This window comes from Bidens hawaiensis, unplaced genomic scaffold (assembly GCF_021521415.1).
Source record: "Bidens hawaiensis isolate Kalapana, Puna unplaced genomic scaffold, B.hawaiensis_p1.1 tig00009966_1, whole genome shotgun sequence".
NCBI classification, from domain to species: Eukaryota; Viridiplantae; Streptophyta; class Magnoliopsida; order Asterales; family Asteraceae; genus Bidens; species Bidens hawaiensis.
Window position 1 is genome coordinate 104,645 of NW_027491756.1, and position 13,919 is coordinate 118,563.

The window sequence follows — 13,919 nt, forward strand, 5'->3', positions numbered from 1 at the left end:
ACATAGACTCTTTGCAGACCTTATAAGCAAAAACAAACACAACCTTAGGTGATTTGATGTTGATATATATCTTGCAGACAAAATAAGTATAATTCGAAATATCTCTAGAAACTAAAAACTAAATAATGTAAAGAAAAATGATAAAACTGATAAAAAAAAATACTAAACAATGAGAAAGTTAAAAAAAAGATTTTAAAAAAATATGATTAGAAACCTTAAGAGTCTAATACTTACCAAAATAAGACAACATGAGTGTTTACTAATATACCCTTCTAATTATTTAAAGAAAAATGAAAAAGAAAAAATTCTGATTAGTTGGAATGATTTCTCGCACTTCTCACACTAATATCACTTCTCGCGTGAACATAACAATTTATATATATAATATATAATTATATATGCTAGGTTAATTTGAGTACCCCTACGAGTTGTGAAAACTCGAAAGAACTCCATTAAACAATTTTTGGGTTTGTTATAGCGGTGTTACCATTACGAACCTAAATGATACCGACCGAATCGCGCACCACTGCACCCCACAACTTGCCGGGTTTTGATACCTTGTTTAGTTTCATATATGCTTAAATAATATAACACGCAAAGTGATCATGTCACATATAATACAAGAAGCTAATAGTTCATATGAAATATTTGGCCTATGTGTAATAAGTGGTTGGAGTTATTTTCTTCCAATCAGTTTAACATTTTGATTCCGGGATAAGCAGTAACATGTATTATTATAGACATAAAAACATAGCGTACCTACGGTTATCAGGGTGGACGTAGTGGTTTGTTTTTCGTTGGAGACAGAGAGAACATGATAACCGATGAGAGAGAGATTGAGAGGGTGGATTGAGGGGAGATGGTTCAAGGTTGGAGATAGCCAAGGCTCAGTTATATATATGGTTGAAAGGGTGAAAACGGTGAATCAATGCTTCACCGGCATGATCAAAGATTCCACACCAGTACAACAATACTAACCCATACCAATACAAATTTCATGCATTGTCTATTTTTACAAGTTTTGTAATTTAATTAAACATATGGTGTATAGTATTTTGTGTATTGATCAAATACACAAATTATTACTACTACTCTTTAACTTATGACTTTAATAGAAGACCGAGGATATTGGAGAACGATAGAGAGGGAAGAGAGCGACCACCGGCATCGTTTGTGACGGCGGGCTTAGGTTTCAGAATGTTTTAGACGGAGTGACGCATTGAATGGCAACTTTTATAATACATTTTGACAACTTTGATCAACATATAAGTTATAAAATGTCACGGTTTCTACTTCCTATTTTATCCAGTTTTTTTGTGCACCTTTAGCTAGTGTTTTGTGAGAGAGGGAGTAATGATTGCATGAGAGTTACGAGTCTTTTACCATTATACATTTTAACTAAGTGAAGAAAGTTATGACTACGCATGGTCAAAGGTCCCATTGCACATATCTCATCATGAAGAGGATAGACACCCAAACAAAAACAGTTTTAAGACCATAAAGATATAAAACCAGAAGAAAAAACCATAATTGATCAGCTAAACTCACAATTCCTACAAATATTTTCACAAGATAACAATAACTCACTTTTAATAAATAAATTAAACAAAAGTAGAAATTCCTGAATAATTAGAATACAAACAATATGGAGAATGTGCAAATTGATAGTTTTCACTTTTCGATACCCTGTTGCAGATACTGTATGAGATCATAACCAGCAGTTGACCACTTATCATACGCATCTGCACACGTGCGGATCATGAAGTTTGCTGCTTGTCTCTCACTCATCTCAGGGTTGAATCTCTTTCTTAGATTACCAATCGGGTCTCCTCTGCTAAAACATGGTAATCCACTTTCTACCATCATTAATACCGTGTTTATGATCCCGTCCATATAGCGACGAGCAGCAAGGTATCCCTTCACACACAAGCTGAGAATATACATCAAAAGATCAGGAACCAGGCAACAAGGTATTGGGGTTTGTGTTCTTTTAAACGAGCCAAATCGAGAACATTTAGAGTAAAACTGTTGAAAGTTGCATATAGTAACAGTAGGGGCGTAATGAATAAAAATGTTTGTGGGTCAATCTAATCTTACCCCACCTGTTTTGAGTTTGAACTAACAGGTTACTCACCTATGGGTGATGTTGAAAATAAAATTATGAATGACAAGATTTACTTAGTTTACAGATGATGATGTTTAAATTAAGATTATAAACGTGTTATCCTTACCTTACGAATAAAAACCAAGTTTCACTTTTCATTGCACCAGATGGATCAAGCAACTGAGTCATCTCATGACTTAGCTTAAAGTGAGCACTTTCAAACCGCATGTTTCCACCAGGTGACGTCTCTAAGATGAAACCAAAATCAATATGAACGAGCCGTCCGGCACTGTATTCACAAGCGCTAATGTTAATATTTTGTAAACTTATAGCTGTATTTTATAATTATTTGGAACTTACTTATCAAATAAAAGATTTCCATTATGCCTATCCTTTGGTTGAAGCAACAAGCTGGCAACAGCATAACCAGCACTGCTGATGATGAAATTATGGCGAGCAGCTTCAAAACTTGGAGACCCAACTGCACCAAAGTCTTGTTGAAATATTTCATATAAACCGCCATCAGTCGTTTCACCCATCTGGCTTCTACTGCGTGTATTTGGAACAACCTGTACAAACAAGAATAAATTGGTTTTTTAACAGACATGTACAAGAACAGAACATAAAATGTAAACTTGAATATGACAAAAAGTACCTCAATAATTCCTCTTTCTGGGTCAGTTGGAAGTACTCCATAAGGATACAAATATAGATCTAAACCAACCGCTTGAAATATATCCTTCAGAAGGGAGATAACTTGTAGAGCAAGTACATCCTGTCTGCAGTCGTCTCCAACCTGCATCAAGGAAGTTTACATATTAGATAAGAATCAAAAAGCGTAAGTCATAAAAAAAGAAACTGATGCCATGTAAAATGTGATGATTATCCGCCAAAGGTCCAACATACAGATTTGAAACCGTTATCCCTAGTGTAAACGAGCCAAGCTGCTCGAGATCAGCTCGCAAAAATGCTCAAATGAAGCCAAGATTATATGGGATTGAGCCTAAAATTAAATGCATTTAATAAACGAGCCCGGGCGCTAGCTTCACTTATCAATCTCAAGCCAACTCGCGAGCTTACACGAGCCCTATTATTTATACAACTTTCATTTAACACATCAAATATACATATTTTAAAATAACTTATACTGTAAGCAAAACTATGATAAATATAACTAAATATTACATATTATGTTATAAATCCTATAGAGCAAGAATGACAGTGTTCACCTTAAAAATACAAGCTTGTGGCTTTATATCATTGGGATCTCCGTCTCGTTCAGCCACATCAAACGTGATCATAATTGGCACTTTTGCCGCTGATTGTAAAGGAATTCCACTGTTAACCTGAATACCCTTAACAAGCTTTTTGGGAGCCGTAGGTAGATAAAGGTCGTCACCATCCACCTGAATTTTTTCCAGCTCTCTGCTCATAAAACAATATAATGGATTATTAGCTTGCTTAAAACGAGAGCATAAAATGCGACGATAAAAGCAAAAGAAAGATACCTTTTTATACCAGCTCTTCTTTCTTCTTTTGGAAGCGGATAAAGAACACCTGATATAGATGTGACCTTTTCAAAAAAATCAAATTCTCTGCGAAACGTGTCACGTGCCTTGGGATTGAAGCCATCTATGATGTGATCTCTAACAACTGGCAGAAGGGCCAAAAACGCTGACGTCTGAAAAATGATTATTAGTTAATATCAACGGTATTCTTGCTTTTTGTACACGTCACAGAATATTATTGTTGAAACTAAAGTCTGTACCTTTGCTGACATGGCTTCTTTCCCTTGTTCAGGTGCGCAGGTCTCACCCTGTCATAAATAAACACTCCAGTTACTACATGAAAGTTGACACATATACATATGATAATTGATTTGATAATAAAAAGCAAACTGTACTGACTTGTAAATGCCAAATAAGAATATGAGAAAACACATCACTCCTTTGAGCAGCTCTAATTAAGTATCCTTCAACCAATTTCTGCAGAGTCACCTCAAATTTAGTTAATAAAACCAGCTTCTCGAAGATAAAAGCACTGAAACTATATAACATACCTCATCATCATATCTTAAAGCTTGAATAAGCTGGGGCATGAAAAAGGTGACTCTGGATGGAGGATATGACTCCAATACCCTCAGAATATAAGCCATGACACGAGGATGGCCTTTGTATGCTGGAGTGAAGTACTCTAATGCCTGTGTGATTGAACAAGCAGCCCAATGTGTCAATTGCTGCAAAAGTGGAGAATCTTCATCCACTGCCTTCGGTGTCACAAAATACGGCAAAGCCTCGGGTATCATGCGGATCTCCAGTATATGGGACTGCAAATGCAAATGTAAGGAACGAGTCTTAAAACAGTTTTCATGTCAAAGTAACCCTCAACTGAAATATTATAAGAACGGAAAATTTCACTCATTAGTAACCAAGCTTCCCGAGTGTTCTACTAAAGTGGCTCAATGTTTACATTTTTAAAATTAAGTGAGGCAAATGAAAGATATATGAATATTGAATTCTAGATAGTAATACGAGATTATTTTTTTCCAATTAAATTGAAGTAGGAGGTAATAGTAAGACTACAAATTCAGTAAATAATAACCAAGTTTCGTAATTGTAAATTTGTCAACTTAAGTCAAACAGAAGAAAGGAAATATCACTAAATAGTAACCAAGATTCGTATATATAACCTCATTTTTAAAATAATTTAACATTTCTAAAAAAATTGAATATGATTGAAACGCCTAATAAAAGTTGCGTGACTAGTAACAAAAAATGAGTCACTTTAGTGAGACATTTGGGAAACTTGGTAACTATCGTTTAAAATTACCCCTTTAAAACTATACATTTATTTTCTAATTACAGAAAATTAAAAATGGATATAGCTACCTGAACCAACTGATTGAGTTCCGCCTTTAGTAAAGAATTTGTAGGAAATCTAGCACCCAATGAAAAAGAAATTCTGGGATCAATAGCAAATGCAGTTCTTGCATATTCAATCCATTTCTCTGAATTATTCTTGGGTCTAAAAGCCGTGTTTTCTCTGAGGATTAATTAGTAAATTGTCGTAAGTCTGGGATCATTAGTTCCATAAAATGGAAAAAATTCACACGGCATAAATAATAATTTGAAAATTTACTTTGAGCCAATAGGTTGTGCCCAAACATCAAGTCTTTCAGCTTCATGTTGGCATAACATTAGAAGTAGTTGCCTCCTTTTCTCTCTGCCAACAGCATTATTCTCCAGTGATCCCCAAACAGGGTGATATGAATCCTTCTGAAGTTGACAATTATAATATGAGTGATCAGAAGAATAACCAACAGAGGATTCTGAAAAGTGAAGAAAGATAGTTTTACCGTATTAAGCAAAGAATTCCCGTTTTCCTGACCATTTACTTTTAGATTATTTTGAGAAACTTCCATTCGCTGATTTAACAGAAATTGGACAAAAGCATGAACAGATTGGGCTTCGCTTAGTGCAAAATTCCCGTTATTTGTCTCATACCACTCGGGTTGATGACAAAACCAGCCTAATGAGGCCCTGCAGTGAGTAGATAAAGAATTTGAAAATTTTGAAAGCAGGATATAATAAGTGACCAAAAGGTAATAAACACAACAAAACTAGAAATAGCAACAGAAAGCACAAAAAAGACAGTATAAAATCAAAATTTAGTATAATGGAACTTAAAAAACAGAGCAGACAGTAATACCTGTAAATCCTGTCTTCTAAAAGGTGAAGCCCTAACTTAAACTTGTGCAGGTTCCCTTGATACTGACATGAACATAGCTTAAGTCCAAGCAGCATGACTGTAAAAAATGTACCAGTGGCTACTGGATGGCGTGAAAATCTCCAAGGGAATTTTGTAGTCCCTTGCAACATCCTGCCAAGAAGCAACAACTGTTCCACACTATTGTGTCTAACTACCTCAAACCGATCAATAAAAAACCCAAGCCATAGCCTATGTGCTAGAATCTCTTGAACCGGATCCTTCTCGGGTGCTGCTTCTGGCTCACCGGGTGCAAGCTGAGGCCTTAACTTTGCAGCTGGCCCGAAAAACCTCACTTCAGATGCAAACAGCCCACGTTTGGTATCAATGGTCCATAACCATGCATCAACAAGCTCTGCAAGCACCACAGAACCCAACTGAGGTGCAGCAGAAACTAACCATGTCCAGATGAACACACCAGTCTCCATTGCATCAGGTGTAGATATATAAGCTGGACACCAACATAGGAGTCTCAGAAGCTGTGAAAAACTCTCTGCAGTCGGTTTTTTATCTGACGCCTAAATAATATCATCAATAAACTAGTTATATAAAAAAATAAAAAGTAAACAGAATATGTTGGGTAATGGGTTTAAACGAGTCTTTTTAGTACAAACAGAGGTTGGGTTGCCCTACATGTGCAATAAATCGAAAAACCAGAAAACCCGAATCAAAATAACCGAACCTAAACAAAAACCGACAGTTTGGTTTTTGGTTTTCGTAAAAACCTAACTTGCGGTTCAGCTCGGTTTTGCGTTTAATTAAAACCGTAAAAACCAAAGTGAACCGAATTTATGGATTTTCATTTTTTATTTTGAATTATAAATAATTTACACGAATTTAAAAATAACGTAACCCAAATGTATAATAATTATTTAACTGTTTTTTTCCTTTTTTGGTAACTAACCTAGTAAATAACATTCAGCAACTACAAAGCGATTACAATAAAGTGGCAGGCAAACGGGCAACAAGCTACGCCGCAACCCCCTTTTGAATAGCAAAGCCAATCCTACTAAAAACGAAGCTTTGGGACCTAGGAGCTGAAGAGGTTCCGTGTACGACACGCTGAACCCTACTAAAAAAATTCACAGCCTCAGGGGCAGAAAACCAAATGTATCAAAAGCAAATGGGAGAAAGACATGTTGATTCTCTAAACAAGCTTTCTCGTGTTTAACAACTTTGCCCGAATACATTACTTTGGGCTATTTTTTTCCCACCAAAAAGTTTCATGCCCAATGGTAAATCCGAAACTGAACCCAAACCAAACGGTTTTCAAAACTTAAAAACCAAAATTTCACTTGGAACGGTTTCCAAAACTGACCCATGCATTGGATTATAAATTGATTAATGAATAGTTATTGTGTTAAATATGACTAAAAAAACTATGTTGCTCCATCAATAATATTATTTTTTAATATAAAACTTTTTATGAAGCTATAAGCTTTATAAACCATGGCCCGAATTGGCATGATCTTATTTTTAAGCTTACCATATTTGAAAGGAGCAGTGCAGTAGCCTGAGAACAAGTCTCACGAAATGATGACCTGTCAATACTCCCACCTTTCTCTGCAGTGGACACAAACTTTTGAAGAAGGCGAACAAACTTATTAAGTAATATCTCACTAAACGATTGCTTTTTGGGTGCAGTTGGTTGAGGAAATGACCCAGTTATAAGCCTTGAAAGACCACCACTGGGTCCCGGTGCTGACGTGGCAATATCAGAATCATCATCTGCACTCTCCATATTCTCATATAACCTTGTCATCCCAGCAATTTCTCCTCCATGATTACACTTAACCGTAGCACTCACAATAGCAGTACTCAGAACTTCAATGTTAAAAGCTTCCAATAATTTCAGATTTCCACCAGATGCAGCGGCTGCAGATGCCATAACTGCTGGGATATTGGCGGTTTTTGTTCCAGTCCAACAATCGATTTTACCCGTGCCTATTCTTATCTCAGATAAAAGAGAAACCACATCTGTTGTAGGCTGTGCTTTTTGCCATGTGTTTGCTTTACAAAGTTGCTCCTGAAAGTCAGCAAAATAAGTCAACCCGAAACAAAAGTCAAGTCAAGCCCATTACAATCCTAAACTATTAATTAATGCTAGTAAACTACAAACCTGAAGAAGACCTTGGCTTGTGCATGGAGCATGTGATAGTGAAATAATAATCCATTCACGAACAACTTTTTGATACAAAGAACGAACAGATGATATAAAAGCGGGATCATTGACAAGACCCGAAGGTGGGTTATTATTGACTGAAAAGAGTAGGCAATCAAGACAAGATGATTTCCATAATATCTGCAAGAAAAAATATGAAAGTTTGAAGGGCAAGTAATGTTAAAAAAAAGATGATGATAACAAATGTAGCTTACCTGTGGGAATCTTTCTCTCAACTGAGACAATAAACTAATTGATAAATCCCGAATATGTTCTTCCCTCATGGATAAACTCTTTATGAGAAAACAAGCATGGACGGATAGAGTTGACTCTCTGACCTCTGCAGCATCTCCCGTCTCACAAATTTGAGCCTCCTGTGTCCATTATAAGATCTGATTAATTGATAAAACAAATAAAATATATGTAAATTATAAGATCTTTTGGCACAGCAACAATCCCATGGGTGAATATTATTCCAATGAGAATAGTACAAACAAACAATCACAAACAAACAAGCAAAGCATGTTCACAAAATGAATGTGTTCGTTATGTTTGTTTGTGAACAGTATAAACAAACGGTTCACAATCGTGAACTCACGAACATTACTGAACATAAATGAATACACATAACTGAGCTAAAACCAACTAAAACTAAATGTGAACAGTAATGCGTTAGCCTAAAAATTTATTAGAACTAAACTATATTGTAATGTAATGGGTCTAAAAAATTAGATGAATATATTAACGAATGCGGACAAACGTAGAGTGATGAACATTTATAGACGCAAACAAAGTAAGCGAATGTTCACGAACATAAATGAACGAACAAGACACGTGTCCATGTTTGTTTCTTCAACACTTAAATGAACAAAAACTTCACACCTTGGTTCGTTTACAGGCCTAGTTGCTTACAAGAAGCATATGAAAAATTTACCAGCCATGATATTGATGTCTCGAAAGCACGATGAACAATGGCTATCAAGCATTGTGAGACAGCTGGCATGAGATTTGGGCTTTTGAGATATTCAAAAACACAGCTGAAGGCACTTCTAGAAGCAGTTGAATTGGGGCCACTATTAAGAATGCCACCGTTGCTGCTGAATCGTATGATTTCCAAAAATGCGACTGCGAGAAGATAAGTTGCCTTCACCCCTAATAATTACCAACAAAAGAATCAGATGACTTTCAAGACAACAAACATATAATATAATATAGATTTTTATACCTGAAATTGTGTTCATTGCTCCAACTTCAACACGCCCTCCTAATGCAGCAGAAAGAGCGGTTCTTTGACTTATAGCAGCTTTCTCATTTCCACTTCCTCTACGACTTCCCGGGTTATGAAGTGCATTAAGTTCTAATTCATCTTCTAGCCATTTTACAGAGCTAACCACCTGGAAAGTTTTTAAAAAAAATCAAGAAAAATCATGTTTTTACCCTTAGTATTAAACAAAAATTATAGATGATCAAATTAAAATATTTCAGTTACTCAGACATACAAGAGGTGGAGTTCCTTGAGATATGCGTTGAACAGCAATAGACCAATTAGGATTCCACATGTAGGGCCCACCCACAGCTTGAAGGGCAACCGTATTTGTGTTCCCTCCATTGTTTAATGTTGTGGAGTTTGGCTTCACTGAGGTTGGTGATTTCAGTAGAGGTGGGGCCAAGCCAAACAGAGCAATGTAGAACCATAGGTTACGAAATAATTTCAGGAGTGATGGTTCAATATCCACTGTTGGATCAAAATCAGAACATATTTCAGCCACAGCAGGAAGTAGAGGCCCAAGAAAATCAGCTCCACTGCTGCATACCAAAAACAACGAATTAGGTAATTGCATACAACAATAAAATGAATTATGATCAAATACATATTTTCAGATAATTTTATTATGTAATCCAACTCTTCCTGGTCACTAACACTGCCTGACGGCTTACTGTTATGTTTATCATTTGATGTTTCTATAGTAACTTAGCATTTCAAAAAATTTAGTTAATTAACAATATAGATTAAAATACAAGTGTTTTGCAATTTTATGAAACATGACAGATAAGAACATTTACCTTCCGCTTTTGGACTCAGCAGCCAAACCCACATCTGAACATAAAGATAGAAGACGATGACGGAAGTCGACTCTAAGTTTTCCATTTGTAAGACCTCTAGCTATGGATTCAAATCCTGCAGGAAGAGTCTTGAGTGTAATTGAACTAGTGAGAATCAATGGTAAACTTATATTTAAAAAATTCATAATCATGATCAATGTTAAACAAACGTTTCAAAACTAACTTATCTAATATAGAAGTAAGTGGGAAAATTTATATTATACATACCTCAACACGTTCTGTATTGGCCTCAGGTGGCAGGGTTTTGCTTTCTGCAGAACCAATGCTAGAAAGTTTGCTTAAATAGCTTCTTATCATAAGCACAACAGCTTCACGATAAGACTTCTCAAAACCTAAACTCGCGATGCAAGAAACAGCATCAAGAAGCTGCAGTGTCTCAACAAAAAGAGTTTGAGAATGCCTTGATACATAAACAATTCAGAAAACATTGAAGTTTAACGAAACTAGAGGTTCAAACGTTAAGGCTAAAATTTGTTGCTTTTAATCAAAAGTTTCAAAGATATAGGGGTTATAAGTTATAACCATATATGAAAAATGATTTAAGATGAGTATCATACCCGAAGACGTAATAAGCCAGGAGTTGAAGCATCGCCTTCCTCCAAACTTTCAATAAACAGAGGCAATATAATGTCAACAACTTCAGCTTTCTTAACTAGCACATTTAGCTCTGCAAGCAACTTGATGATATTAAGCTGTAAGAGAGGAACTGCCTGCTTCTCTTTGACATCCTAAAGTTATGTACCACAATAAAAAGAAATGTCATTCCATCATAAAGTAAAGTTTAACAAACGAGATAAGCCAATATAGTTTCTCTTATAAAAGTAAATTGTTAAACTTTTCAACAACATGATGACAGTTTTACTAAGGGCATGTTTGGGATTGAATTTGAAAAATGCTTATTGGCTTATGTGCTTTTTCAAAGAGCCAGGATTTGGGGCTTTTGGAAAACTGCTTTTTAACTCTTTCAAAAAGCTAAAATAAGAAAGTTTTTTGTAATTGCCAAACACATTTAAACTTTTTGGCTTTTTGAAAACACCAATAAGCCCATTTTCCAAACTCAATCCCAAACATGTTCTAAATACAAAAACAAAATGAGCACAAAGTAGCCAGACTAGTGGCTATCAGTTAGATGCTGTTGATGTCAAATTAACGGATCTAATGGGCCGAGTGATTTATTACAACATTTGGTAAGCCGTAAGCCACATAATAAGGTATGTAAAGCTATTAGACATTTAGACTATTAATAAATAGTACTGAATCCAAGCTATTATGTTAAGTAATCAGTAGATCTTGTTTTATAGTTATATTATAAGTTACTAATGATGTTTTGTTCTAAATAATATTGAATATCTTGAAGTAAAACAATTCAAATGATAGGAATTCATGGAGATGCAGGATGGTTAAGGACTTTTGGGAGAATGCATAGTTTTTTTTAATTAGAAATGCGTATTAGTGTTGTTATTGACCTTACTTTTGTCTTGTGACATGCTAATTATTTATTTTTGTATCCCTATACATCTTCAAGTTCTTTTTAACTCAACTTAATTTAATTTTCTATATACGTATCTTTTTGTTCTTCTAGTACTAAATAATATATTATTGGAATATTCTATCTTAAAATACTAGAGAGCGAACTATACATTTACAACTTATTCTAGACGTAAGTGATGTATATATGGTTTCTACAAGTATTATTAGCACAACACATTAATAACCATCAACTAAAAGGTTATAACTAACCTCTTCCTCGTAGTCATTATGTTTGCGAATATTTGCAGCCAGCCCTTTAATAAAGGTATCCACCGCATGTGGGTCCTTAGTCCATCCATATTCAATAATCTCACAGCTTGCCTTCAATACACTTTCAAACATAGCCCCCTGACTACTTGCCCAGGTATCAGCCTACAAAAAACTCATAAATCAAACAGTTCATAAGAAAAGTAAACCGGGACACAAAACTAAACAAGATTAACAAAACGATACATACTTGAGCACATGTAGTTTGCACCAGCGGTTTGAAGCGTATAAACAGAACCCGTAGTAGATGACCTTCACGACTAACAGCAATTTTAGAGATACCATCAAGCAACGAACTGAAAAGATCTTCACAAACTCGCAGCTTACGCCACACTGAATAAACACATGCTTCAGCTGCTTCTACCAACAACGCCAGAGCTCCAATTAACAACTTCTTAGATAACTTTCCATCCGAATCAAGAGATGAAAGACCTGTAATTTTCAACTTAACCGCAGCTTTATAAACAGAAAGCTTGGTATTAATCCTAGCTTTCAATAACGACCCCTGATCCGTCCAATCACGCTTCCTTATCTGTCCAACATAAAATCATTCAAATACTAGTTTTTCAAACCATCAACAAACTACAAACAAAACATAACACGGTACCTTTAGAAAAGCTGAAATTGATTTGAGTAGATCCTTCGTAATAACATGCACCCGTTCCAAAAGACTCGGATCAATCCGCGACTTCTCAAGTATATGACCAATCAACTTAAACGCAATCTCTTGCTTCTCAAGATTCTCCACCGACTCCTCTTCAAAATAACCAACCCCCCTCCTCTCACTACGACCCGGAGTCCCCATCCACGCATTCCCACCCACCCCATTAACAACAATCGCCTTCGAACTCCCATCCTCCACACCGCCACTCGACGAACTTGAAACCGCAACATTACTCACACTAATCGGCGAACTCTGCGACGAAGAGTTCGACCCCATCACCCCTTTCGGCGAACCACCGCTCATCACCCCAAACTCCACACCGTCAAGCAACAAGCACACCAGCTTATCCGCATCCGACTGCATAACCGGCGGAAAACTCTCGGACACCGCAGTCAAAAAAGCCCTAGAAATGCCTAACTCCCCAAACCTATCATTAACAGCAGTAAACAATACATCTCCCATAACCATAGCGATGTCAGATTCAAACTCCGGGTAGAATTTAACCGCGGTGCAAACATATCCAAACAATTGAGCATAAAAGAAAGCGATTGAACCGATACCGAAGGCGTTGGGCCAGAAGGAGTGGTCGAAGGAGGCCGGAAGGGCTCGGATGAAGTCGAGGAGAAGCGATCGAGGACGGGAGTCGTTGTAAGTGTTGCATTTGGAGAGGAATCTGGCGGTGATGAGGATGGCATTGAGCTGAGGACGAGTGACTGTTGGAGATCCGGATGGAGGACACCGGTTGCAAATCCAGGCGATTTTGTCGGAGAATTGGCTAGGGTTTTGAGCGATCAAATCGCACAGCTCCGTCAGTGCCTCCATAACTAAGCAGTGACTGAAGAATTGGAATGGAATGGATTGGATCAGATGTTCATGGTGAATTGTTGTTAGGGTTTTAAGAGTTGAAGATGATCAACTGTCACAACGAGGCCATGAAGTCGGAGAAGATTATTATTATTATTAATATTATTATTATTATTATTATTATTATTATCGGACTTATTACAGGACACACCGAGACTGAAATCGAAGCTAAATGGTAAAGTGAAAATGTGAAAACCAACAAGCCGCTAGCGAGCTACTTAAGAATTAAATAAAGTTTGTTTAGTTATCGAGCTTGAGTATTATATGGGAAGCTTGTTTAGAATTAAATAAAGCGGGTCATGGGTCTCACGAAACTCATATAACTTTTAAACCGAGTTATAACATCTAATTTATTTGTGAAACCATTTTCATCATCAAATTCTAAATATATAATTATTAACTCATTACAATAAATAACATTAAAATCATATATATATATA

General features: G+C 36.1%; 1 protein-coding gene across 2 annotated transcripts; it reads right to left on the reverse strand.

Annotated features, from left to right (window-relative positions):
• Positions 1-1,506: 1,506 nt before the first annotated feature.
• LOC143533977 (phosphatidylinositol 4-kinase alpha 1-like) lies at positions 1,507-13,585 on the reverse strand. Of its 2 annotated transcripts, none has more exons than XM_077028593.1 (25): positions 12,559-13,585; positions 12,142-12,483; positions 11,895-12,056; positions 10,712-10,882; positions 10,362-10,520; positions 10,095-10,222; positions 9,530-9,833; positions 9,256-9,424; positions 8,965-9,182; positions 8,246-8,404; positions 7,989-8,171; positions 7,356-7,895; positions 5,813-6,387; positions 5,460-5,643; positions 5,243-5,379; positions 4,993-5,146; positions 4,164-4,430; positions 4,012-4,089; positions 3,873-3,920; positions 3,613-3,785; positions 3,334-3,529; positions 2,760-2,900; positions 2,465-2,673; positions 2,232-2,393; positions 1,507-1,930 (listed from the first exon to the last, which is right to left on the reverse strand). In XM_077028593.1, exons 1-25 carry the CDS (start codon positions 13,435-13,437, stop codon positions 1,672-1,674), a joined length of 5,997 nt encoding a protein of 1,998 aa, XP_076884708.1. In that variant the 5' UTR covers positions 13,438-13,585; the 3' UTR covers positions 1,507-1,671. The 2 variants fall into 2 exon arrangements, with proteins under 2 accessions (XP_076884708.1, XP_076884707.1); XM_077028592.1 differs by having other exon boundaries at positions 9,530-9,836.
• Between the last annotated feature and the right edge of the window lie 334 nt (positions 13,586-13,919).